The sequence below is a fragment of the Balaenoptera ricei genome, chromosome 1 (genome assembly GCF_028023285.1).
Source record: "Balaenoptera ricei isolate mBalRic1 chromosome 1, mBalRic1.hap2, whole genome shotgun sequence".
Taxonomy (NCBI): Eukaryota; Metazoa; Chordata; class Mammalia; order Artiodactyla; family Balaenopteridae; genus Balaenoptera; species Balaenoptera ricei.
Genome location: NC_082639.1, coordinates 129,753,957 through 129,781,671, shown reverse-complemented (window position 1 = coordinate 129,781,671; position 27,715 = coordinate 129,753,957). Strand labels below are relative to the sequence as shown.

General features: G+C 45.0%; 2 protein-coding genes across 5 annotated transcripts in view; one reads left to right on the top strand and one right to left on the bottom strand.

The window, feature by feature from the left end:
• The window catches only part of CD247 (CD247 molecule), a 77,397-nt gene extending 70,436 nt beyond the window's left edge, over window positions 1-6,961 (top strand). Inside the window, exons 3-8 of the mRNA XM_059935572.1 lie at window positions 718-774; window positions 1,349-1,429; window positions 2,023-2,055; window positions 2,883-2,939; window positions 4,466-4,507; window positions 5,745-6,961. Of these exons, the coding sequence (XP_059791555.1) occupies window positions 718-774; window positions 1,349-1,429; window positions 2,023-2,055; window positions 2,883-2,939; window positions 4,466-4,507; window positions 5,745-5,810 (336 nt within the window). The 3' untranslated portion in view covers window positions 5,811-6,961. The remainder of the gene's footprint in view (window positions 1-717; window positions 775-1,348; window positions 1,430-2,022; window positions 2,056-2,882; window positions 2,940-4,465; window positions 4,508-5,744) is intronic.
• An 8,301-nt stretch (window positions 6,962-15,262) lies between these two features.
• The window catches only part of POU2F1 (POU class 2 homeobox 1), a 178,598-nt gene continuing 166,145 nt past the window's right edge, over window positions 15,263-27,715 (bottom strand). For 3 of the 4 annotated variants that reach the window (XM_059935530.1, XM_059935547.1, XM_059935539.1), the window contains 3 exons: window positions 24,258-24,603; window positions 23,402-23,490; window positions 15,263-21,173 (listed from right to left, as the gene is read on the bottom strand). In XM_059935530.1, the coding sequence (XP_059791513.1) occupies window positions 20,866-21,173; window positions 23,402-23,490; window positions 24,258-24,603 (743 nt within the window). In that variant the 3' untranslated portion in view covers window positions 15,263-20,865. Of the gene's footprint in view, window positions 21,174-22,207; window positions 22,252-23,401; window positions 23,491-24,257; window positions 24,604-27,715 lie in introns of those variants that run through there. The other variant, XM_059935557.1, reaches the window with a different exon arrangement.

Here is a 27,715-nt window from a genome sequence, read left to right as displayed (position 1 = left end):
ATTTCTTGGAGGGGCTGGGACTGGGGGTGACCATGGCTGGGCAGAGGGTGGAAGGACTTCCGGATAGGAGGCCTCAGTCGTTATGACCTCCGTGCCTCAACCCATTTCTCTTTTGGATTTTGGACTTTGGCAAAAGATTTTATTATAAGAAACAGTGTCTTATAGATTTTCTTAAGTTTGAGCAACGCTGCCCTAAATGATCTCTCAGGTGGTTCCCAATGCTCTGAATCTGCGAAACCGTGCAGTTTCAGCTGAGGGGCATGAACTGAAAACAGATCGAGGCCATGCGCCCGGGGCAGGTCCTCAGGACACAGTGCCACACGGAAAGCACCCTGCTGCAGAGGTCAAGATAGGAGGTGGGACCTTGCGCAGCTACCATCCTCCTCGAGGTGTGCTCCGAGCCCCTGGGAGGAAGGGGCCTGGAGAACCTCCCGGAACCCAGGGGGCGCGGCCCGCGAGCCCGGCGCTTCTGCGCACGCGCGAGGGCGCGGGCCAGGGACCGGAAGCTGCGGCCAGTGCCGCGGGCCCCTGCGGTGGCTGCTCTTGACCTCTGGGAGGTGTAAGGACAGTTGAGCTCAGAAAAGAAGCTGCAGCGCCACCGGCTCCCGCAAGGGCCCAGCCCCCCCGCAGGCAGGGCGCGCGCCGTTGGCCGTCGCGGAGCGGAGCGAGGCTGCCTGCGCAGAGAGTAACGCGCTTTCTCTCCTCTTCTCCGTCCAGTTCAGCAGGAGTGCCGACGTCCCCGCCTACCAGCAGGGCCAGAACCAGGTCTATAATGTAAGTCCGCCTCTCCCGTAGAGCCCGGTCTGGAGAAAGTGCGGTCCTCTGCTGGGACGTGGGGAAAACAGCGGCCGGGGCTCGGTTGCAGGTCTCGTCCGCGGCTGTCAGCCCTGCAAGTTGTTTTAACCTCCCTGGGGCTCAGTTTCCTCACCCCGGAAACGGGGGTAGTCATGGTGCCTGCCTGCCTCGGGGGGGTACTCTGAGGACGCGGCGCGCTAGCGGTGTGATGCACGGCAGGCGCCTGCTTCGTGTAGTGTCTGCTCCTAGCGGGCCCCCGCCTGGCGGCGGTTTCACAGGCTGGAGGGGTGGGGTGGAGGAGGAGAGTATAGAATCTTCCCTTTGGTGGAGAAGCGACTTCACGCTCTCCGTGCAATGGGACTTTGAATCGATGATCCACCCCCGCCGCCATGGTAATAAGTTCTTTGAGATGTTCTCCGAGATGACGGTAGCCGATGGAGCTCCCAGTCCGTGCTCCTTTGTGAGCCCCCACCCAGAAGGAACTCCCAGTCCTACTGGCCCCATCCTCCTGAGCTTCTCTTTCCGGTCTCTGACGCTTTTCTCTCTGTTTCAGGAGCTTAATCTGGGACGAAGAGAGGAGTATGACGTCTTGGATAGGAGAGGGGGCCTGGACCCTGAGATGGGGGGGAAACCGGTAGGGCCTTGCTGTTTCTGCGTGTGTGTGTGTGAGTGTGTGTGTGAGTGTGTGTGAGGGCTCAGCTGGGCAGTGAGGAGAGGGGTCCTCAATGCCAGCACACTCTGCCACTACGCTGGACCCTGACGTGCGAGAGGCCTGGCCGTGCAGACAGATGGGGGTCCCGTTTGCCGCTGCCCCTCTCCTCCTTCGCCCTTGGCTCCCTCCTGCATCACAAGGGGCCTCACACACATTAATGCGGCAACCAGGCCCTTATGCCGGGCTCCCAGCAACTCTGTCCTTTTCGGCTGTAGACTCCACACCCTGTGGGGAGGGGAGCGGCTGGAGGAGGCCCGAGTGGGGTCTTCTTAAGAGCAGAGCTCAGCCTGGGTGTGAGAGAGTGTGTCCGTGTGCATGAGGGAATCTGAGGCGTGGTAATCGCCGTGAGGGCCTGTGAGTGGCGGAGCACAGCTGCAGGAGCACGGGGAGGGCACAGGCGGATGGCAGAGCCCACAGAGGGTGTGGGGAAGGGGCCTGGGGAGGGCGCTGAAACTCTCCTGGCCTGGATCCCTGTTTCTCCATCTCTAACTTCTTCCCCTCGTCTCTCCCGGCAGAGGAAGAAGAACCCCCATGAAGTCGTGTACAATGTGAGTAGAGGACGTGGCACAGTTTTCATTGGAAAGTTGGAGGGTAGGGCTGGAGGAGGGCTTCGGATGAAGGCTTTGCTCCCTACTCCGTGGCCTTTGCCTGACTTGACCTTCGCTGCCCTGGCCAAATGGTGCCTCACCTGCTTGCTGCGTGCCGTGGCTGCTCGTAGGAAGGCCCCTTGGCTTGCCTTCCTTCCTTCGGCCCCTAAGCCTGCTGCGGGAGTTCCCGGATCAGCCTGGTGGGGACCTGGGGGGACAGCGAGGTCAAGCTGGGCAAGCCCCTCTGAGGGCTGCTGTTCCTAGGGGCCGGAGGAGTGTCCTGAGTGTGGCCTCTTGTTGAAAACTTCACCATCCTGGGTGTTGCTCTGGGTCTGCCACACAGGGGACCCTTGCAGAGGGTGAGCTACTGCAAAGAGGGTTACTCTTCCTCCCTCCTGCAGTTGGCTCACGCACAGCCCACGGTGCTGGCTGTGTGAAGAGACAACTTGCTCAGATGCATGCTTGCGGGAGCTCTGGGGTGAGCCCTTGCATTGTCCAGCACGCGTGTCCTTTGGCTAGGACTCCACATCTTATCTGTTTGAACCTCACCTGAGCTTCTGAGCTCAGTGCAAAGGGCTGGCAGCTCAGAGAAGATTCCAGAGGGCTGAGGAGGAGGAGGGTGGGGTTGGAGCTGGTTATTGGCAGAAATGTTTGAATCTCTGGAGCCTTGAATGTGGAACCCCCCCCCCCCACCAACTGGGGAATCCAGAGGTTTCCTTTTGTAGGGGAGCCCACTGTTTTCTACATCAGTTGGTAAGACCAGGGTCTCACGCCCTCTTCTTCTCCAGGAGCTGCGAAAAGACAAGTTGGCGGAGGCCTACAGTGAGCTCGGGATGAAGGGCGAGGTGAGCGTTGCTCTTTCTTCACTCCCCAGGATTGGGTGGTATGGGGCATGCTCCAAAGAGTCCCATCCCTTCCTCCCGTCACCTGCAAAAGCCCACGTGGTGGCTGCCAGAGGCAAAGGTTAATCCAGCTGTCATCCATTTGATAGTATATTAGGTACTCAGAAAGTGCTGATACCCTTTTAGGATTAAAAACCAAGTTAAATACTAAGACGGTCCATGCTTTGCAAAAACAGGCCAAGTCTATCAACGTTAATAATAATTATCAAGTCAATAATGTGTGCCAGTGTATGTTCAGCACTTAGGATGGTGGGGCCCCTTGTTCACAAATGATTCAGAATTTCCAAAAGTAAGAGCAGAGCATTGAATCCTTCTAAGTTTGATCTCCGGGTGACTGCATAGGTGGCATGCCCACAAAGCTGGCCTGGCCAGTGCTTTACCAGCTAGATAGTCTCATTTAATTCTCACAATAACCCAATGGGAAATGTGTACCCACCAGGCACAGGAGGTCCAATAACTTACCCAAGGTCACGTAGCTGGTGATCAGGGAGCCAGAATTTGAATGGACTCTACAGCCCAAGCTTGTACCCATGACCTGGTTGCCTTTCCCAGTGAGCATTGATGATTAGCCAAGAATTTTCTTAAAGATTTGTTTTATTGAAGTATAGCTGATTTACAGTGTGTTAATTTTTTACTCTATAGCAGAGTGATTCATTTATACATATATGTCTATACTCTTTTTCATCTTCTTTTCCATTATGGTTTATCACAGGAGATTGAATACAGTTCCCTGTGCTATGCAGTAGGGCCTTGCTGTTTATCCATCCTACATATAATAGTTTACATCTGCTAATCCCAAACTCCCAGTCCTTTCCTCCCCCACCCCCTCCCCCTTGGCAACCACAAGCCTGTTGTTCTCCACGTCTGTGAGTCTGTTTCTGTTTTGTAAATAAGTTGATTTGTATAGTTTTTTTTAGATTCCATATATAAGTAATATCATATGGTATTTGTCTTTCTTTGCCTGGCTTGTTTCCATGTCTTGGCTATTGTAAATAGTGCTGCAGTGAACATCGGGGTGCATGTATCTTTTTGAATTATAGTTTTCTCCAGATATATGCCCAGGAGTGGGATTGCAGGATCATACGGTAACCCTGTTTTTAGTTTTTTGAGGAACCTCCATACTGTTTTTCCTAGTTAGCCAAGAATTTTGAGAGCTGCAGGGAGCCCTGTTTATTCCAAGCAGTGGCAGCGTGGCCAGCTCCAGTGCGGCCCAGATCCAAGAACCTGATGCCTGTGAGGGTCTGAGTCAGGCACAGCAAACCTGGGCCCCATCAAAGCCAGGCCTCAGCTTACTCTGCGGAGGCCGAGGTCTGACCAGTGACCTGAGGACCCTACTCTCCCGGGGCAGGGGTGCTGACTGGGAGACAGTCACCTCTGACTCTCTGGGGGCCCTTTGAGTAGGACTCTTGAGCAGGAAGCCTGCTGCTGACTCTCTGACTTTCTAGCCTTTTCTTGTCTCGCTCCCACAGAACCAGCGGCGAAGAGGCAAGGGACATGATGGCCTTTACCAGGTGAGTGCTGCTGGCCCTTCTTCCCAGGGTGGCACCATCTAACCAGAGCCAAGGTCAGGCTCCCTTGTTTTGCTTGTTGGCAGTGCCAGCTCTTGTCAGCAGCTGGGCTGGGCAAGCCCAGGGCACCCATTCGGGTCTGTGGCGACTCTTCTGCTAGTCAGCCCCTGGGGCAGGGCTGGAATTCAGCCATTCAAGCACATGACTTGGTTCTAGTCAGGAGGCCGTGGGAGCCCCGGGGGGAACTGGGCACAGCAGACAAGCGGCAGCTGCCAAGAGGCTGTGTGGTCTTGAGCAAAGGGCAGATGCAGGCAAAGGACACCACACAAGCCACTTCCTGCCTCTTTCGCCGCTGCTCTGGGCCCTTGCAGAAACCTTGCTCTGCCTCATATCCTCACACCTAATAGGATGGGAAGATGGGTGAGAAGATTGAAGTAGACAAATTAAGAACAGTAACTTTAAAAAGAAAATGTTATTGTAGTCAGGTGCCTAGTTTTTGCAAATCAGGGTGAATAATTATGCAAACTAAGCACAGCCAACCTACTTCTCTAAAATACAATCCCCAGTGGGTTCTTACTTGGTTCTTTCTGCCTCACTGGGGCTGTTCACAGCTTGCTTGATTGACTCCAAAGTTTCAGGCTACCTGGCTTCCCTGAGTTCAGAGTGATGTCAAAAGGGCCCCCAAATTTTACTGCGTGTGACTGCTGTTGATCTGTCTCCTGGACCAGAGAGGGAGACGTTCCAGTGAGATTGGGACCAGCCTGCCTGTTCCCTGGCAAAGAACATAACTGTAGTAGCATGGCCTGGGAAGGAGGCACTCTCTCCCCCGTGACAAGTCCCGGCTTCCTGGAGGCCCCGGTATCAGGGACGGTAGGTTGTCTGGAGCAGGTCTGGGGTCTCCCCGCTGATTTCCAGCTCAGTGTTCCAGCTGGGTGACTCTCCTTCCTCTGTGGTCTGACAGGCAACTTTTTAGGGCACAGTACTTGGGAAGCCGGGAGAAGGTGAGAATTTAGCTGGGAAGGAATTGCACCAAGGCCATTCCCAGTGGGACACAGGACCATCTCTGCTGCAGCTGCATGGGCCAAGGCCCCACCTGTGGCATGAGGGGACAGTTCCTGGGCCTCTGAGCTGGGCGGGAGATCACAGGCCAGGCTGCAGCAGACACCTGTTGGCCTCCAGGTAGGCTCATGCCCACACAGGGCTCCTGACCCCCTCTTCTTTTCTGATTTGCTTTCCCCAGGGGCTCAGCACGGCCACCAAGGACACCTATGCTGCCCTCCGCATGCAGGACCTGCCCCCTCGCTAACAGCACCTGGAATTTCACCACTCACAGGCCAGACCTGCAGATGCCCAGATGGTTAAAGACACAGGATAAAGTATTTACAACCCAGTTCACTCATATTTCTCCACCACCCAAGTATTCTTCTTTATGACCGGGATGCTTCAAGTTGTAACGTGCAGTCATATCCAATTCCAAACTGTCACACACAATTTCTTCCCTGGACGCCGGGAGGGAGCGCGTCCCCTGGGCCCTGTCCTTGAGGAGCCTGCTGGGGGTGCAGCATGGTCCGGGGTTTTCTGGTTGCTGGAGGCTGTGGGCAGGCCCCGCTCCCAGGGGCTCTGGGCTCTTACCTGGGAGACGGGCACCCTCCTTCTCAAACACAGCCGAGGAGTTCAGGCCGTGTTCTGTAAAGTTCCCAGAGAAACCACAGATGTTAGCGCGTGTCCTGATGGCCTGTATTGTCCTGTCAGTACTTGAGTGGCTTCGCTCCTGCTGTAAACTTGGCTTCTGTTGTCAGCGTAGCCCGTCATTCCACGGTAACTGGTGATGGGCCAGGGAGGCTGTGCTGCCTCCCTGTGAAGGGTGAGGGCACAGGGGAAGGGGGGGTGGGTAGGTGGCAGCTGGTGGTGGCTGAAGAAGGGAAGCAGTGGTGGATCAGGGACGGGAGAAGGGGAGCCAGAGGCCTGGGGGCGCAGGAAGGGGCCCTCCTGCAATCAAGCATACGTTCCCCGTGATAGAACTTGAGTGCCAGGCCCTGTGGGGACCAGGAACTGAAGAAGCCCAGCCTCGCCCTCCCGGAGCCCACACTCTCACAGGGAAGCGAGCTGTGAAGAGTCCGGTGTGAAAAAACACAGCAGTGTCATCGCTGACTGTGAACGAGGTGAGGGGGCAGCGAGACCACCTTCCTTGCAGGCACTTGGGCACCTCACACTGAGTGAAAGACACACCCGTATTGGGAAAGGCCTCAAAAGAAGACTCCGCACCACTCAGACCTAGAAAGATCCCAAAGGACAATGGCACGGTGGGAAAAGCCTCAGCTGACTTAACTGGAACAGGGCTGTGTGATAAAAGGGCACGCGGCTATGGATGGAAAACCCTCTTTGCTCTGCTCGGTCTTAATTTATACTGGTTTGCTAGAGCCTTACTTTTTTGCATAATAAATGCTTCAGTGAAAATGCTGCTTTACCGTAAGCTTTATTTCGGCAGTCAAGCCTGTAATGGTCATTTAGTCATCAGGAGATCAGCCTGCTGCTAGGAGAGAACAGGATGGCTCCTTGGAAAATGCAGGAGAGCCGGGTGCATACAGTGGCCCAAACGGGGGCTGGGCTTGGGGCAACATGGTGTCTGGATACGCCAGGAGTCCTTATGCAGGAACCAGGAGAAGGTGATGGGGAGCTCCCCGGGTGCGGGGCTCACAGCATTGAGCCAGCTTGTAGCGTGTAGGAAAGAGCAGGAGAGAGACCACCTGAGCATTAGGGCATCAGGACGAGGGAGCATCGTTGTCAGAGGGTGTCTGGGTGTTACGAACAGCTGCTGATGCCACAGCACAAAAAACAAAAACAAACAAACAAACAAACAAAAAAAAAAACCTCAGTCTGGGGAATTCCCTGGCGGTCTAGTGGTTAGGGCTCTGCGCTTTCCCTGCAGGGGGCCTGGGTTCAATCCCTGGTCAGGGAAGTAAGAAAGACCCCGCAAGCTGCAAGACACGAACGTGGCCAAGAAAACAAAAACAGAAACCTCAGTCCGTAGGGTTTGGGGAAGGAGAGGGGACAACAGAGGTCTTTTAGGTCAGGTTCTCCCACAAAAAGTGACCCTGTCCCCAGCAGTATTTCCTCTAACTGCAGTGGCTGTTTTATAAGGCCCTAACTCATCAAGCCACCTATTAATATTGGGTAAAGACTTTGAAATCAGAAAAGACTTTGAAATCGAAGGCCATGGCTATTAAAAGCCCCTGAGCATTTGGGATTCCAACAGGAGTGATGTGCATCTCTGCCAGGAGAGAAGGCATTCGATTCATTTCCTGGCCTCAGAGGGGAATTCAGTTCCATTCACCAAGTATTGACCTAGCACCTTCCTATTCTGTGCCCAGCGCTTGGCAAGCTACCAGGGAAGCTAGAGAAGTATCATCACAGAGTTAGGGACTTTTTGTCATTGTATTTCATCCACACCGTGTAAAGAACTCGGCATCACGGTGTACTGTCGTGATGCACACAGGACAGGCAGGTGGAAGCAGAGTGAGGCAGGGGTGAGTAGCTGCCAATGAAGGGGTGCAGACAGAGCTCGGCAAGGTATGGGAGAAGCTGTGGAAGGTTTCGTGGAAGGAACAGACTCTGAGGAGGGAGAGAATGGCTGAAAACTATCAATCAGCCCTAATTATGTAACCTGGTCATGGGGCAAAGGAATGGGAAAATCACACTACGTTGTTTTAGCTGCCTTTCCACTGACTGAAGTTCATCATGACAAGTGAGAGCCTCATTTTGGCTGCTGCTGCTTTCTCTTCTACTCAACTGGGCATTTTATAAAACATGAAGTTGGCTTCCTCTATTAGTCAACGTTAAGCCTCAACCTCATACCTAGTTTTAAGGTCAGCTGAGTTTCACCCAGGCTGTGTGACCCATATGGCTGGCCTGAAGATAAGAATTTGACCCAATTCTATCAAGATTTTGACTCAAGAGGTAGGAGGAAAGCTGGCTGTAAGCTATGGGTCTGGGAGCTTGCCCGGGGTGGGTGGGGCAGAGGACTTACTGGACTCTGTGCAAGACAACTGCACAGAGAAGGCCGGTGGGAGAGGGCTCACCGGCACAGTGAAGTCCCAATCAAGCTGAGAGTGGCCCTAGTCTTCGGAGAGAGAAGAGGCTGCAGTTGGAGAAGTCACACTCTCTCATGGGTAGTTCCTCTTGGTAGATACCACTGGAGTGGGTTAGAATGTAACAACCTTTTTACAAAGGACTACAGGGTAACAGAATGGAATCAGTGCTTTTATCCTCATGCCTTAGCCCATGACAAATGGGTTTTGCCTTCTGAAGTCCTCATGCTTGTGAGCCCGCTGTTGTCTCTACCAAACAGCCAATTCCTGTTAAAACTTGAAATTGTTTTAAGAGTAACTTTACAAACTGAAAAGCAAGTTATAAATACAAGACAGGGTGGAAAGGAAAAGAGCGAGGCGTTCTTTGACGTAGGAGCAGAGGAGAAAAGGACCCAGCATTTGTCTTCCCATTTTGAGCCCCTTTCAAGACAGCAGCCATACCTTGAGACCATAGTGCAAGCTTTCTCTTTCAGTCTGTCTCCTAATTCAAGGGGGACGCACAGACTCAGTTCACATACACTAGTTAAACAGGATGCCTCCCAAAGCTCTTCAACAAGCTGAAGTTTTCTCTCTGTGGGAAATTCATTTTAAGATTCAAATTTTCCTTTTTATGCAGTCAACTAATTGCATTAAGACACTAAATGTTGGCTACAAGAAGCTGGATAGAGGGAGCTAAGTTGTGTGCCCTCAGACAGGAGAACCAGAGGGCCAAGTTCAGGGGTAGCTTCCTTCAGAGGACCCCAGAGAATGACTGTTAGGGACCTGGCAGGAAATGCTAGAGGGGCACGGTGGTTTAAACGATAAATTTGGAAAAGTCAATTTCAATGCCAGTTCCGCAGTGAGAGGGGACCTTTGAAGAGTTCTCTCACAGATGAATCAATCGATCACACAAAGCCCTCGGCGTCTGAAGGAGACCACTGCTCCCAGGCTCGGGGTCCCAGGAAGCCACTAGGGCCTGGGGAGAGAGCAATGTGGTGGCCCCAGCGCCCCACGGAGCACAGGGGGAAGCGTGCCGAAGCCAGGGTACGGGTGGCGGCGGAACCGGTGCGCTCACAGTGATCCTGGGATACCTGAGAGCACCTGCTGGAAAAAGTAAGTTGGAAGGCTTAGTTGAGAGGTCTGTATGGGAATGTGTGAAGCATCCAGAATACCAACGCAACAACTTCAGAGAAACTCAAACAATGTGAAAACACTTGGAAAATGGTTTAATGATGTTTTACAACAGAAATGAACTGTACAGTTACAGTAAGTTTTAATATATATAAAAAATTACAGCAGACAAATGCATCTACACAAAATCTACCATTTCATTCTGATCCACTGTCACCTACACAACCTCTCCCAAGCCTACAGCCCCCTGCAGGCAGCCCCAGGAGGGGGAATCATATAAAGGGCACTTTTAAAGAGACAGCACCGCTCATATTCCCCACCGCCTCCTCAGGCCTCAGGAGGTATCAGCTAATTCCCCCAAATGTAAATTGCTTGTGTTTCGGGTTTTCAAAACCAAGAAAACGTGTCTCCCGGGGGCCCAGATAACGAGGCCCCAGACTCCCAAGTTATGGGTTGATTCTTGTAGCATATTCCTATCTGAGGGGAAATGGCTAACCAGGCGTCTGGGACAGTGAGGCTATACAATAGCCACCCAGATTGCAGAGTTATCTAAGGAGAAATGCAAAAGGACTCCCAATAAACTACTTAGGAATTGTCACTGCCTCATTAAAGCTGCTGGACAATTTTGGAAAGAATCATCTACACCACATCTTAAGTTTCCACAAAAGAGAACTCAAACTCACATTTTAAAGTTAAGTACATAAAACAAAAAGTTTTGGGAGGCCAAGGGGTCAGTTTCCCCTTGTGTCCCTCCCTTGACAACAGTGGAAAAACACCCCTGAATCAATATTTTTAAAAAAAAAAAAAAAAAAAGGAAGAAAAGAAAAAGGTGGGGGGAGTTAAGATATTTAAAGACAGAGAGAAAGAAAACAGCTTTAGAAAAAACAAAACAAAACCACTGTCTCTTTAAAACAAAACAAAATCCCAGTTGGGACCGATAATCAGCGAATATTCAATCCAAATTGACCCCGGTGGAAGTTTATTACTGAATATTATGTACACTCAGAACTTTTTTGTTTTCTTTTTTATTATGAACACCTAGGCAGTGAAAACTGTTATGTTACTACATACATAGACACACCCAAAACATACAAAAATACTATTTCAAACTACTAAGAATAGGACAGTTCAGTTATCTTCATGCTATGACTTTAAGAGCATTACACTGAAACAAACAAGAAGTTAAACGACATTTTTTTTTTAATATCCCAGAAATATACCAAAATATACATCTAAGCTTTGGAATTACTGAGGTTAGACTAATGCAAGTGCTGGGTAATCGTACTTAATACACGAGTCTAAGGTTCTGCAGGAAAGAAATTATCTTTGGTATCTGCATCAGGCTAATATTATTAACATTTGGATTTTGCTTTGGGATAGAGCTTGTATGACCCTAGAACCAAATCCCCCCCTCCCCTAATCAACTGAGATTAAAAAGATCCGTGTAAAAAGTTCCTTCATTTGCACCCACCACCCCCCAAGTTAAAAAGTCACAGGCATCTACCTAGCACAAAAGGTTGTGAAATACAATGCATAGTTGCACAGTGGTGCTGCAAAAAGGAAACAAACTGCAGTAAGGAGAAATGAAAAAGCTTGATAATCGTTCTGCGTGTTTTCTCACAAACAGGACAGCCACTTCCAAGCAGTTCCAGTAAAGGAAAAGAGAGAAAAGGCTCAGAAGGGCACCTTGGCGAGTATTCACAGGCACGGCCCCAGAGGTTAAAGCACCCGGCAGAGCAGCCAATCCTGCACCAGTGTCTTCAACTTCCCCCACTCTGTGGAGTCCAAGGCGCCCAGCAGCACGCCCCGGGCTCCCAGTCCCTGCGCTAAGCCCCTGCAGTGACCATGGCTGTTGTAGGGAGGACTGTCGTGGTGATGGGCTTCTGCCTACCGTTTTGGAAAATCTGAAATGCCAGTTCGTTCCATGGCATGTTCACAGGTTGGCAGGAGCCAAAGCTACCAAGCATGCGCCTCTGCAAACCCTGGAGCGCGGGAAACAGACTCCCTGCCCTTTCAGTGCAGTCAGGGGCACCCCCCTTCCCTGCCCCGGGCCTCGCTGCTCTAAACACCAGGACGCCACAGACTGGATTGACGCTGAAGACTTCCCTTTTCTTTGGTTTTTTTGTTTGTTTTGAGTTTATACAATCATTAAAAAATCTTTGGTTTTGGCTGGAAATTTAAAAAACAAAACAAAACAAAACAAAGAAACCACCCTCCCCTGGCTTATAGCAGCAGTAGTAAGACCTGGCAAAGCTCTTTTTTTCCAACACTGGGGGTGGGAATTGAAGGTTGGGAACTACATTCAAAGAAAAGGTGAAGGGCTGGGGATGCAGCTTCTAGACAGCCCATTGGATATAAGATTGTCAAATAATAATAATATTAACAACAATAAAAACTTAAATATTTGGATTTTTTTTTGGTCATGTCAAAGGAAAAAAAGTGAAATGTGTATGCAGCAGTCAGCTTAAAGGAGCCTTTGGTGTCTTCCCTTCCACCCAAAGTCCTGAAAATAAGCAGAACCCTGAGGCCTCACAGGGGAAGGGGATGGCCTCCCCGCACCAGGGAGAAGGCAAGTACTGGAGGGGAGGTGTGGCCAGCAGTCAGAGATGGGGGGTGGGGTCGGGGTGTGGCCGGCTGGCCAGCCCCTAAGGGCAGGGTGGCGGGGGAACAGATGTTAAGAGACCTGGGAAGACCCCCTGCAACAAAAAGAAGGAGAAGATTGCAATTTGCCCTCAGTTTGCAGTAGCTTTTAAAGCAGCGACATTCAGAGGCTTTGGGAGGTCCCACCCTAGGCTACAGGTCCCGTGATGCTATAGGCCAGAGTTCAACATTACTTAGAGGAGGGAGGGCAGACTTGGCAACTCTGTAGGGTTTAGAGAAAGTTTTAAAGCAAGTTACTCAGTCACAAGTTAGAAATGAGGTATACAACAGCTCCTGGACTCGTGGTGGGCGGAGAACCCCACGCTTATTCACCTCGCCTCTGCCACCACCACCACAGCTGCGGGGACTGAACTACGGTCTAACGTGGGGGAGGGCATTTCCTCGGAGTGACACCTCCTGTGGACTGAGTAATGCACACAGGCCCCGCGAGCAGAGGTAAGAAGCCGGAAGAAGTCTGCGTCTCCACTCCGCCTGCACTCAGGGGAGACACACCATTTACGCTGTCAAAAGCCAATGTTATAATACAGTTGCAAAGTCTTTGGTTCTCTCCTTTCCCCCCTCCCAGCTGTTTGCAGTCTTACACACAACCAGGCTAGTCCACTCTACTCTCATAAAGTACGTGCCTTCCGCAGACCCACGTAGGATCAGAACCAAAGACGTGGCACCCCACCCACCTACAACTACAGCCTTTCCTAACAGGACTGTCGTTCCAGCTTCCGAAAGTGCTTTCCCTTTCCTGCTCTATTGTTCAGACTCAGAGACGCTGCGGGACTAGGTAGGAGGACAGAGTCTTCTCTCTCCTTGGCTCTGTCCTTTTTCATTCGAAGGAGATCCCAATTTTAAAGAAGTGTTTGGACGTCTCACTTTGGAAACAGCACTGTACCCAACGGTCTGCCTGCAGACTTTGGGATATCATGTGAGAGAGCTCAATGCCACTGCCAAGTTACGAAAGAAGCCTTAAGCTGCTTTTGTGAGGTTGTGGCTGACTCCATGAAAACAATGATGAACAAGTAAACAAAGAAAATTCGGGGGAACTTTGCAGCAGACCTCAATTTTTTTTTTTTACAGTAAATTAGTTTTGGGGTCTGAACTTTCTGACAGTGTCCTGGGTTTGAACCAGAAGGGGGCACTGGGTGGCGGGCCCTGTGAGGAGTGGGCTGACTCAGGGACGCAGGAAGGATCGTAACGGGCACCGGCCCCGCCCTGCCCACCCTGGGAGCGTCACTTCCGGATGCGGTGGCGGTCCGTCATGTATGCCTTGTCTTCCCTCAACTGTTGTTTCAAGTGCTCTCATCTTCAATAGCCTTGATACCTGCTTCCTGACCTATCTAGCGCTTTGAAAAGTCACACAATGTTAATACCACTTTTAGATAACGTCAGAACAATGAGATTATTAGTAAAGCTGTCACGAAGTTCTGCAACCTGATCATTTTCTGTCGAGAGCAATACATTTCTTATCCCTCCCCTCTTTTCTGTGTCTCGTCAATAGTACACCAAAACAGTGAACTACTCAATTCCCCAGAGCCCATATGTAAAAACATTCTGGAACAATACAGCTCTACGGAAGAATAAAGGAAGGCCTTTTGGATTTCCATGTTATCTTGCTCTTGAAAATGCTTATCCTTCACAAGTGACAGAACAACTAAATATCGTCTGAACTCAAACAGGCTGTACTGGTCCTCTTTATAAGTGTTAGATAAAGGGAAATAAGAAAAGAATTCTACCCCCATCTTTTGCCACCCCCCCTAAATTTCCCAGCAGTTCCAAGAATATCACTGCCACACTTAGCAACTCTATCCATCTTTTACAGAGCCAGCAGAGTGAAACTAAATAAATCTCTTTTCCAAAGCCAGGATGACCAATAAGACTTCCTTCAAAAAGTGGGGATGGGGAGGGGAGAGGAAAAGGAAAGAGACAAAGGTAAAGCTTTTCCAAATTTCAGCTTTTTGTTCCTATTCCCTCTGCCTGTGTTGAAAACGTAAGGATAAACAATGCAGTGTCTTTGGTATCCAAACCGAACCCCACTTAGGTTCTGTGAGATGGATCACTTATTAAAAAATAGCCTTTCTGGACATAGAGTCTATATCTGAACTCAGGGAGCCAAGAAAGTTTGTCCCAGAGTATGGCCAGAAAGGACTCTTAACTGTTCCTAAACCAGCATCATTTCTCATTCACACCCCCACTAAGAACAATACTCTTCTCAATCTCACTAACTAACCCATCCCTAAAGGTCACGCCGTATCACAGGTAAGAGGCGAGCAGGTTGGCTTTCAACTTCTTGATCTGGTTTTCTTCTGTTCGCATTTTTGGTCGAGACAAAATTAGCCTTGGTATGAGAAAAGGAAGTGAGGTTTTAAACTGTTGTGCTACTAGCACAACATTAACATGACAGAGGGCGACAAAAAAAACGAAAAACAAAAAACCTGCTTAATTTTCTTAGATTAAGATGCATCAATCATTCATTTCTCCTTTCCTCTCCAAATTAAATGGTGCTTCTCTACTTCTGCCTCTATTTCTCAACCACACACCCCGACATTCACACATTCATCCTTCTCCTAAGCTCTTGCTACGTACAGAGGTAATGAATCGTCAGGAGAGGCTGGCGGGGTATGGGGGGGGGGGCTGGGCAGCCACAGGAAGGGATGTAAATGCCTTCGAGGACCCTGAACTGGACAAGCCACGTGTAACCTGCATGCCACCACACGCTGCACTGCAGGCCAGACCGCAGAGAGGCTAACGAATCCCAAACCCAAACACAGGGATGATCAAGTTTCCTTTGGCAAGACAGAGATAAGGAAAAGCAAACACACACACGAGCAATGCAACATTTTCCTTCTAACATAATCACCTTCTTCTCTCCCCACCCACCCTCCCTAACCCTATAAACTGTAACCTATAAACAGGATCCCAAATACATACCGCATCGATCATGTTTATCAATCATAATAAACATCAGTTCAACTAAATGCTACAGCTAGAATTATTTCCACTATTTATAAAGTTCTTTCTTTTTACTTATTTATTTGGTTTTTAGTTTAAAACCAGTTCTGTAACAATGCTAAACTATGCTGAGGTATTTTATGAAGGGGCCAGAAGCTAGCTGTTACCCACGAGCATTACCCTCCCAGATAAAGGTATCACCATTCAAAGAGAAAAGGAAGAGAAGGAAGAGAGGAAAGGAGATCCAGATTACAGAATCAATGTAAGATCTGCTAAGGTTTACTGCTTTGAGCAAAGGCTGAGAGTAGAAGAGCCCACACATGGAACTGCTTCATGAATAAGGATGGTCAGAAGAAAGCAACTTCACAAATCATATGGAAATCTGGGTGTAAACCTGACAACTCTGAGAAAAGACATATTCCCTGCCCTTTGGATGGAATCCTTCCAAATATCTTACTGAAAATTTCAGGCGTGTCCCATTGAATCTCTTTAGATTAAGAAAAGAATGAGGCAGAACAGGATTAGTATCAGCCTTTAATGATGAAAGCAGTTTACTTATCCTATTTCTGTCCAAGTTCACATTTGTACTGTGTGCACCATCTATGCAAAAAGATGGCCAGGGCTGTGATGAAACTAAATGCTTTTCACTAAATGCTTTTCACACACACATACAAAAATGAACTCACAATGGTTATGATCAGATGAATCCATCAGTTCTTGCCCATTTGAGTAATTTTAAATTTCAAGTTTTTAGTCTTTTTCTCCATTAGTACTGATGGTCTTTTTAACATTTTCAGCTCCAATAAACACGGTCTGAACGAATAAACTTTAAATTCATCAATTTCAGATGCCGATTAAGGAGACTGTATTTGACCAACTCTCATAATCAATTGTTGAGGCTCTTTAACGGAGGGCTCTCAGATCGCAGACTGATTTCTGGGGGGGGGGCCCTGAGGGGTCCAAGGCCACAGCAGACTGCCAGCAGGAGGTCTGAACCAGGTGCTGCCCACCGCTCGCCTGCTCTCGGCCGGCCCTGACGCTCAGGGCTTGCTGACTGCTCCCTGTCTGCTCTCTCTCTCTTCTTCCTAGTGTGTAACGATTTTACTTTTTTCTTGGTAAAGAAAGTTTTGTGAGGATGACATGGTTTGGGAACAACTTTAGACTATGAACAACAAAGAGTTTCTTTTGTAAGCCAAGTGTTTATTATACACTAACTGCAATGTTTACTATCAGGATTTACAACTTTAAAAATCTACATTAATTTCCTACATTTTCAAATGTATCCAGCTTTCCCAGCAATTTAAATAGAAAATTTAATGATAAAGATTGGGCTGAATTTAAATATTGTGTCAAGCATCTGTGCTTCTGAATATAGACAAGGTTTTTTCCCAACTTCCCAAATAAATGAGGGATAATAGAACAAAATAATGTAAAAAAAGAGGTACAATTGTGCTTTTCTCCCCAACAATGAATGAACTGTGTAGAACAAATTGGCAAGATAATCTCACTAAAAATCTTTTAATTAATATTATTTTCCCTTTTAAAAAAACGTTAATTTCTAATAATGCTACCATGAAGTACAAATCAGTACGGTCCTACACAAAACGAAAGTTGGATTCCTTTGGTTCCATTCCTCAATAATAAGTTGAGTAAATTGGGATGGTATTGATCTTTCTTACCAAATAAATAAAAGCAAGTGTGTTTTATATCAGGTAATGAATGGATAGGAACAACTTTTTTAATTCTAAAAAGCTGCCTATGTAACTTCAGAAACATTTAAACTAACATAGCACTCAACATATTTCTTAAATCAGGAACAATAATATTGTTCTTCTGAGAAGCCCTTTTCCAGGTCTTTCTGCTGTCCTTTAGATTTATACAGGGTACAAATAAAGTTCACAACCAAATTGCCCTGCTTGTGATAAGCAGGATTCAAACAATTACATTCACCACTCCCTAGGGAGGGCCCATTACCATGGGCAAATACAGTATCGCTATAAATGCATTTAGAATTAGTCTTTGGCTTAATATGTGTTAACCAAATTCAGGGATAAAATAAAACTTGCATAAACATTAAGGGGGAAAAAAAGAAGAATGACACAATGAACTGTGATGACCTATCTGGCCCTTCCTCTTAGAAATGCAGAAACGCTACCAAACATCTCTTTTTGGTCAAATGGTCCCTCTTAATTTCCAGACTCTCCCATATAAGGTGGCTAAAAGTTAAGTCTGAGTACCTTAGCTTAGGAGATTCATTCAATTCGAAAAGCATTTCTTGAGATGATAAAAAAGATGATATAAAGTAAAAAAGGACTAAAGGTTGAGTCACGACACAATATGATCAGTAGACTATCTAGGGATGATGATGATGGGGCGTCAGTTTTAAGTTAAACACCCATCAACAAGCTGTTTTAGTGTTTCATGTGTACATGTGTAAATGTACCTTTCATTTCACAACTTGTTTTTAAATAAGAGAAAAAAAGAGAAAAATTCTAAAAGTTACCTTTGTCTAAGGATTTATTTCTTCTTTTAAACACAGGTTTTTACGCTGGTTTAAATTTAATCTTCATAAAGTGATCCACAACCCCACATACACAAAGGCAGAATCCCCCTATCCCGAATTAACTAGAGAATATAGACAGGGCAGGGAAGAGAAGACCATCGTACTGACATTTAAAGCTTAGTATCTTTTTTTTTTTTAATATTGAAGTCTGTTGGTGAATCTTATTTGGGAGAGGGAGCATTTTTGAACCACATAGGAAAACAAACAAACACAGCCTTTCCTTGCTCTTCCTCTTAATCCACTGGGCTTGAGTCCCTTGGGATTCAACGCTTCCTTTGGTAGCAATTTTGGGAAATTAATGCTACAACCTCTGATCCAGCATGGTGGGTATCAGCACTTCCCTCCCTGAGTCCTTCCTCCTAACTTACCACTCCCAAGGGAGGGACTCATCACCACGGGCAGCTACAGTATCACTGACAGCCCTAAAATCATTTGCACAGACTAAAACTGGAGATGTCAAATCAGGATAGATAAAAGATTAAATTCAACTACATCAGAGAAATAGTGGGATGAAGAGGAGAAAATTTAGTAACTGACACTGCCATTCTATTTACACACCAAACTAAATAAACTACTTAAAAAATCAAGTTAATGTCTGCCCAGAGGATATTACAACTTACCAACATAAAAGGTTAAAACAAGCAGCAACTTTTATATAAAATTAATAAAGACAAATGAAAAAAGAAATTGTCAGTAGCATCTATCTCCTCAATGTGTCTGAACTGCACGATATAAACTAGTCCATTAGTACAGCAGCTTGCTAAAAATTGACTTTGGTTCAAGCTTAGTCAAAAAAACAACATAAAAAAAACATACCACACACAAAAACGGTGGATGGACATTTGTTAGTTTCCCTGCTTGCAGTTCATTGATTTTGGAGGGATCTTAGGAAGGTGAAGGGTAGTTAATTAAATACTTTGTGAAATAAAATGGGAAGACAGAAGGAATAGAAGAAAAATTAACAAGGGAACTAAAACATTTCTGGTCTTTTAATATTAATATGCCTGTCTCCCACTTGGATGATCACAAACAAAAATGCACATTGTGTCTGTATCACTGCCTTTCCCAACACTGTGAAGAGACAAATACACAGAATCCAAGCTCCCTTGTGGATATAAGCAGAGCATGCAGAAGAAAAACTACCTGTAAGCTCTCTCTCAGCCCCCAGCTCGAAATGGGGAAAAAGTGCAGTCATAGGACCACCGGAGATGTAAGCAAGCACCCACAAACACCAGATGGGAACCTTTCACTCCAATAAGAAGGGAGCTCAGATGAGCTGCACTGCAGTGATCCAGTCTTTTGGGAACTTTTTGGATACAGATACTATAATAATAGAACACTGACAAAAAGGGGAATCTAATTTCCAAGTTACCCTCGTTCCTCTTCATCTACTTCCATAAACACTTCCTTTTCATGGGCTCATTTACATCGTCTAGAAATACCCTGGAAACAATTACGGAAGCTAATCGCCTTCTACAATGAACAGAGCGATGTGTATTGCCATTTAGACCTACCTAGCAGGAGCACCACTAACAAACCAAGGAGACACTTGAGGTGTGTGCAAAGTTCCTGCTCAAAGTCCTTCAAAGGTTCTACAGATCCCATGCCCGGCTAATGAGTGCCTTCTCTAGTCAGAGAACCAAGGAGAGTGTCAGGGTGAGAGGAATTGATAAGCCATCTGGTGAAAGTCTGTCGCTAACCTCAGACTCTTCTCATCACACCTCTTTCGGTGATCTATAACCAATGGAAAACAGTTTGGTAGAGTTCCTTCAGAAAACAAAAGAAGGGAAAAGTTTCCCAATTTCAGTAAGTCATTTTGTTCCTTGCCAAGTAAGTTAAAGGAAGTTCGGATGAAAAACTTCCACAAAATGGAAAAAACAAACAAACACACCAACAGTAGAGCATTTCAGGAGATACGAAATCAGGAGACCCACCAAGTTAGGTGTGTGCAGTAGTCTTTGCTCTTCGGGACCAAATCCTGCCCTGCAACATGTACAGCCATTCCTGTCGAAAGTAGCAGAAAGCAGCACTGTTGCACCACAGGATCTGGGCCTCAGGTCATTCAATGATTTGGGGTGAGTGAGAGCTACAGTTCAGCAGGAATTCCTTCCTACGCAAAAGTGCTCCAAAGGCACCACCTGATGGGGGGGAGGGGGCGTGTGTGGAGTGGGAGTGTTTGCACACACTGCCTTCAGCTTCTGCACCAAGCCTCTTGCATAAGTGGCAAAAGAAAATAATTTTCTAGCACCTCTGTAAGAGTCATCAAGGATAAGGAAACCAGCAAGAACATTCCCCGCAGTTAAGAACGTTAAGTCCCCCTTACCCTAAAACCCTCCCGCCCCACAGTGTGGGAGCTCACTGAAATAGGATCCAGGAGCAAGAGATAAACATGTCCAAACTATATATATATATAAAAAACAATAACAACACCAACAACAATAACAATAGAGATACAGTAATACAGGCCTGCCTAAATTGTACCAGTTAAGAAAGGAACCCCCAACACAATTGATACGATTATAAACACCTTGTTATGACTTAATGGCCTGTACAACAGACCCATAAAAATGATTTTTTTTTTTAAGAAAAAAAGAAATTTAGACAAACAAGAAATCCCCTTCCTATATTGGAATTGGTAACCCACCTTAACTCGTCATCATGACTGCTGGAAATGATAAGTAGTCCTTTCACTTATTTTTTTGTTTGTTTGTTTTTGATTTTTTGTTTCTGCCTTTTTTTTGTTTTTTTTTAAATTTTTGGTTAGAAAGTTCTCCAATCCATGAAGCAATCCTGAAAAGACAGTGTTTTATTACAAAATTAGGCAAATGTTGTCCCGTTTCCATCCTTTTTTTCCGGCATGTGTTTTTCTTCTCTCCCTCCTCTCCCTTGCCCTTGCAACATGGCAAGAGGAAGCCCATCACGTGTTTCGGTCTCAGCCAGGCTGGCAGCCAGTCGCACTCGGAGTGAAGAAGGGGGCTGGCAGCGTCGCTCAGCCCAGCTCACTGGGCCTTGGAGGCGGTGGTGGTGGCGGCAGCCCCGCTGGCAGAGGCCGCCGTGAAGAGCGAGGTCTGGATGGGCTCAGCTGAGGTGGAGGTGGCGTGGAGGCTGGCTACAGGTCCAGGGTTCCCTGCAGAGGCTGCAGCGGCAGAGACCAAGCTAACTGGGTTGCTGGTGAGCAGAGAGAGGTTCTGAGGGTTCAGGAACAGAGGGGCAGTCACGATGTTGGGGGCTCCTCCCGCATTGGCAAATACCAGGTTCCCAGTTGCATCCAGGGACGTTATTGGAAGAGAGCCACCAGAAGCAAGAGCTACAGACAAACCCCCCGCAAAACAGGCAGGAAGGAGAATGTTAGCATCATCCCGGAGAAGCCAAGCAACACATCAAATGTACTGAGTTTTCCTACAACCCAGATGGAAAAAGCGTATCCCTTAACTGAATTTTTTACCCTTAATTACAGCACTATACTGTCACCAACTAAAGTTTATTTATAATTTTGAAAGAGCCTAAAGGGCTGAAAACTCTAATTTAATAAGCATGATCAGCATAGGTGAGGAGAATCAAAGAGTCATGTTTCTATCTTGAAATCTCACCTTTATTCCATCTACCTAGAAATATTTGTTAAATCCAATAATTTTGTTTTTAATGAAGATTACTGACTTTAGATTACCTCCATTCAAAAAACAAACTAGCTACAGTGATTAAGGCGTTAAAATATAGTTCGCTTTTATCAAACCAACTGGCATTACTGATAAATTTGAGCACTTTATAGTGTGATATACAGGATAAAAACTGTCTTTCGAAAAGACTTTAGTTCTAAAATAAGCTATATATTACCAAATAAAGTATAAGGTGTGATTCATTTCTCACTTCAAAACATTTAATTTCTATGACCTGTACAAAGGAGAATAATGAGTCTCTGTAGGAGGAAAGCAGAGCTATACTGATGTAGGTGGGTTCTAAGGTTAGGACTTGCTTTAATGCATAAGAATTTTTCTGTAATGCTGTTGCTTCTCCTTCATCATCAAAATTTTCATTAAAATAATTGGGCACTCTAATATCTTTTCCTGTATCTGACAACCCCCCACAATCCCCTCACCCAAATAACCACATCCTCACATGTATATTTGAGGCACATGTATTTCTTAGTGGATTAAAAATTTGATTGATTTCTTACATAATATATAAAGAACGAGAGAGGAACTGAGGGGATGTCCTTGACTTTGGACGTGATCACACACAGAGTACAGCACAGTGAGTCTTGGTGCAGCCTGACGTTTTCTGAGATTCCAGGTTCAGGGTCATAGTCCAGTTCTAGACCTTCCCCGGGAGTACCTGTTCTGTGCTCAGTTATGCACTGTGGAAGGCATCTTGCCTTTTTAGTATCACTACAGCCCAGAGGTACACCGAAATGCAAGAGAAAAAGTGATTTATCACAAATCTTACTCCAAAAAGAAATCTTTTTATAATAAAAGCTTTACAGATCTAACCATCAATTTCACATATGATTTAGTCAATGAGAAAGTCAATATAATGTAAGGTAATCTAGGTCATGTTTTAGATTTGTCTGGAACTAATATTGTCTACAGTATACTGTAGAGATATCATCCATGAAACACTAATCTTAATTGAAGTTCGTTAACAGCTTATTTTTGGCCCCAATAACTCTCATTTAAGCCCAAATTATTTTAAGAAAAATTTCTCAGATTAATATAGTGATGTCTCAAAGTGTTTCCTTGAATCACGTAACAGCAAGCATCTTCAAACACAAAGCTCAGACGTTAAACAAATCAAACCCTTCAATACACAGAATGAGTGGATTTAGACTCATTTTAGACTGGATAGCATGCTAAGGCCAAAAGGGACCCATCTGGGCTTGTAAAAGAGACATTAAAATCCAAGAGAATATATGCTCTATAATGATGGGGATATACAAAGGGCAGAACCTAACAAGAATTAAAAGTACTCTTGACGTCTGCATGATGTGCTCCAATGTTAATTCGTTATAGGGCCTTCTTGTATACGGCTCTCTTAGGGGCGGGGGTGGGGACTGGAGAGTTTTTCTTGGTCAAGTTTGTCTGGGGATGGGTCTCGGATGACTATTTAGATAAATGTAGGAGGAAATTCTGCCTCCAAGTCTATTTACATAAGAAGATAAATATCAGCATTAAAGTCCTGGTTTCTTTCTTTCTTTTTTTTTGGCCACACCATGCAGCATGTGGGATCTTAGTTCCCCGACCAGGGGTAGGACCCCCCGCACCCCGTATAGTGGAAGCTCGGAGTCTTAACCGCTGGCCTGCCAGGGAAGTCTCAGTCCTGGTTTCTTAATACACCAAAGTAAGTGTATTTCCTGTTCTTACAGACCGACACCTATATTTCTCTTACAAAGCTGTTTACAAGGACACATTCTTGGTCCTCACGTTAGTCAGCATTATCAATTCAACTATCTCTTCCCATCACTTTCACCTCTAGCAAAGCAGACTTCCTCCATTTAAAAAAAAAAAAAAGAGGCTAAGTAAGGAAAAAAATTCTACTGACCTTGAATAGTTGCCAGTGTACTGTTGCTCATCAGAGCTGGGCTGAGAGCACCACCCAGGGTCCCTGGATTGAGACTGAGTAAGGCACCTCTGAAAGTCCAAAAGAGCAGTCACTTTATTACAACGTAGATGCCTGTGTCAGTTTGACAACATACCCAAATGGATAAGGAAAAGGAAAATACAACTGGGGAAGTATATGGAAATATGTTGTTCTCTTTATACTCTTACATGGGTTGGTTAGTGCTTCCAAGTTACTGCCTTCCTTGATGCTCACTTGTACAAAGCAAAACAAGGTTATGGTCCACACAAAATGTAAAACTTGCAGTCATTGTAACTCTTTGAATTACTTCATTCTCCTTTTTTCCAAAACAAAAGGAAAAAAATGCCAGAGAAAGGAATATATTTACAAAGTAATTCTTATTTGTTTGATGGTAATATAAAATTGGGAATCATATTACTGTATCTCTTATTTATGTTTGAGAATTAGAAAGCAGACAGTTCAGAGCTTAATGGAGAAAGCATAAGAATAAGAGTCAGGAATCCTGGGCTTTCTTCCTGGTCCCATCACTCAGGTATAATCAGTGGCCTGGTGTTCTGTATCTTCATCTAGAAATAAAGGTATGACTACTGTGCTTCCAGAGTGTTAAGAAACTTAATTCCAACCATAATCAAAATCCTTGTGCTACTACTATAGAGCAACCCATTTCAAAGAGATTATGGCTTTAAAGGATTTTTTGTTTTTGTTTCTTGTCTTTTTTTGCATTTAAGATAGTGATGAAAAAGTATTCCCTACAATAACTCCAGGGATGACCTCCTAGCTGTTTCTCAGATGTAAACAAGATGAGAAAGCACCTTACCCAGCTGCAAACTGTGAGGGTGCCATCAGGCCTGGGTTTAGTCCTGCAGCCGCAGCCATGGCAGCAAGACTGGCATTTGCTGGCAACTGTGCAGCTCCTTGGAGGGCAGCAGCTGCTGCTGTCTGCAGCCCTGATGCTGTCACCATCACCTGGCTGGTCCCAAGAGGAGAGGACAAAGGAGTGGAGGTGGTGTGTGTTGTGCTGGTCTCACTGGCACTGGATGCCTCGGAGGTGGAGGCTGAGGCAGAGGGGGAGGGACTCAGAGAAGGGGAAGTGACTGCTGAGGAAGCCGGAGGCGCTGTGGAAATCACGGCTGCGGTGTTGTTGGAGGTGGTGTCTGTAGTGCCTGAAAAGGGAATCATATTAGAAATTGACCTTCTGTAAATGTTTTTGGAAGAATGGCTGCTTTATTCAACCATACTCTAGAATCAACTGAATAATTAATTTACCATCCAGTAACCTCTAAACATGTCCTATTTTATTAACCGAGTTTAGTGTTTCTAGGGAAATTAACCACAAAAACAAACATTTTAAGAACCAAAGCCATGAACCCTACTTTAAGAGACAAGAGCAATAAAGTAACCATAAAACAAACAGGGAACACAGCTTTCCATTTCCAATTTCCTATTAAAAATTAAAGAAACAAAAAATCACAGAAGCTCTAACTACAGAACACAACTGCTCTGGGGAAGAAATGTACAAGCAAAAAAATCCAAGCTTCTGAAAAGCATTTTCATTCAGAAATCTCCTTAGTAGTCTCTATAGAAAAATCAAAACAAAGCAATGAAATCAAGAAAAACTAAAAGTTACACATTTTTCTCAAATAAGTATCAATAACATGCACAGAAACAGTACGAAAATAACTAAAGGAATATGTCCAGATGCCTTTAAAAAAAATTTTTTTTTAAATTTATTAAAAAAACAAAACATAATGGTACAAAAGGTTGAAAGTAAAAGAATTGGAAAAGATATACTGTGCAAATATAAACCAAAAGGAAATTATATAATAACAGATACAGTATACTTGAAAGCAAAAGCATTACGAGAAATAAACAAGGGCACTTCATATCAACAAGACCAATTTACCAGGAAGTTTTAAATTTGTATGCACTTAACTTCAAATTATATAGAGCAACTGAGCTACAAGGAAAAAACAGACAAGTTCACTATCATAATAGGATATTTAACATACTGCTGTCGTTCACTGATAGAGGATACCTCTTTCAGAACCAGTAGACCCCCCCCCCCAAAAATTAGTAAGGATATAAAGAAAACTTAAATAACGTGAGCAGCAAATTTGATTCAACACGCAGATATATAGTCACTATACTCCAAAACTTTAAATTACAAATTATTTTCAAGCACACTTGGAACATTTTTAAAAGTGACCATATTGTGCTATAAGGCAAATTTTAACAAATTTCAAAGTATTAAAATTATACAAAGTGTGTTTCTTGACTTGTAGTTAAGCTACAAATCAGTAACAAAAAAGTAACTAGAAGTTATGAAATACACTACTTCTAAGTAATCCCCCAAAAAACAAATCACAATTGGAGTTAGAAAATAATTTGAATTGAATGATAATAAAAATATTACATACCAAAACTTGGATGTGACTAAACCTGTGCTTACAGGAAAATGTATAGTCTTTTTTTTTTTTTTCAAGGTAACAGTAGTGTTGTTTTTTTTTTAAATTGCACACATGTCTATAAACCTAATAAATAGGTTTTCTCTATTTTTTTTATACAGCAGGTTCTTATTAGTCATCAATTTTATACACATCAGTGTGTACATGTCAATCCCAATCGCCCAATTCATCACACCACCACCCCCAGCCCCCTGCCGCTTTCCCCCTTTGGTGTCCATACGTTTGTTCTCTACATCTGTGTCTCAATTTCTGCCCTGCAAACCGGTTCATCTGTACCATTTTTCTAGGTTCCACGTATATGTGTTAATATACGATATTTGTTTTCCTCTTTCTGACTTACTTCTCTCTGTATGACAGTCTCTAGATCCATCCACGTCTCAACAAATGACCCAATTTCGTTCCATTTTATGGCTGAGTAATATTCCACTGTATATATATGTACCACATATTCTTTATCCATTTGTCTGTCAATGGGCATTTAGGTTGCTTCCATGACCTGGCTATTGTAAATAGTGCTACAGTGAACATTGGGGTGCATGTGTCTTTTTGAATTGTGGTTTTCTCTGGGTATATGCCCAGTAGTGGGATTGCTGGATCATGTGGTAATTCTATTTTTAGTTTTTTAAGGAACCTCCATACTGTTCTCCATAGTGGCTGTATCAGTTTACATTCCCACCAACAGTGCAAGAGGGGTCCCTTTTCTCCACACCCTCTCCAGCATTTATTGTTTGTAGATGTTCTGATGAAGCCCATTCTAACTGGTGTGAGGTGATACCTCATTGTAGTTCTGATTTGCATTTCTCTAATAATTAGTGATGTCGAGCAGCTTTTCATGTGCTTCTTGGCCATCTGCATGTCTTCTTTGGAGAAATGTCTATTTAGGTCTTCTGCCCATTTCTGGATTGGGTTGTTTGTTTTTCTAATATTGAGCTGCATGAGCTGTTTATATATTTTGGAGATTAATCCTTTGTCCGTTGATTTGTTTGCAAATATTTTCTCCCATTCTGAGGGTCAGATGCCTTCTTTGCATTAAAAAATTTAAGTGGCTATTGGGTAATGAAAATCAGCTCTCAAAAAGTCTATTGTGGTAAACGTTTTCTTCTTCTTTTTTTTTTTTTTTGGTTCATGCCACGCACCTTGCGGGATCTTAGTTCCCCAATCAGGGATCGAACCCGGGGCCCCAGCAGTGAAAGCACCAAGTCCTAACCACTGGACCACCAGAGAATTCCCAACATTTTCTTATTCGAAGAAGCAACAACATACAATGATATTATGAATCTCATAAAAATTAGTATGAAAAATGAAGATCTAGAAAATAGTTCTTTGAGAGGCTTAAAAAAAAATCAAAATGCCAAAATTTCTTTTTGTTGTAAGGAGAACAAACATTTGAATACAAATAACTAACTGACATTAAAAATATCACTGACAGCTAAAACACATTCACTGAAATGGTTTACTATTATAGATCAATACTGTCCAACAGAAATACAGTACATATGTAATTAAATTTTCTAGTAGTCCCATTGAAAATAGTAAAAAGAAACAGGTGAAATTAGTTTTAATATTATGCTCTATTTAACCCAGTATATCCCAAATATATTTCAACATAAAATCAATATTTTAAAAATTTAATGAGTTTTTTCATACTAAGCTTTGAAAAGCAAATCTCAAATTGAACTAGCCACATCTTACATGCATAAAAGCCATGAGGCTAGTGCTTACCATATTGTATAGCGCAGGTCTAAAATATCTCTAGAAGTTAGGCCTAGTGTTACTTAAAGAATATCAAGTCCCTTTGCCTAAAGCAGAA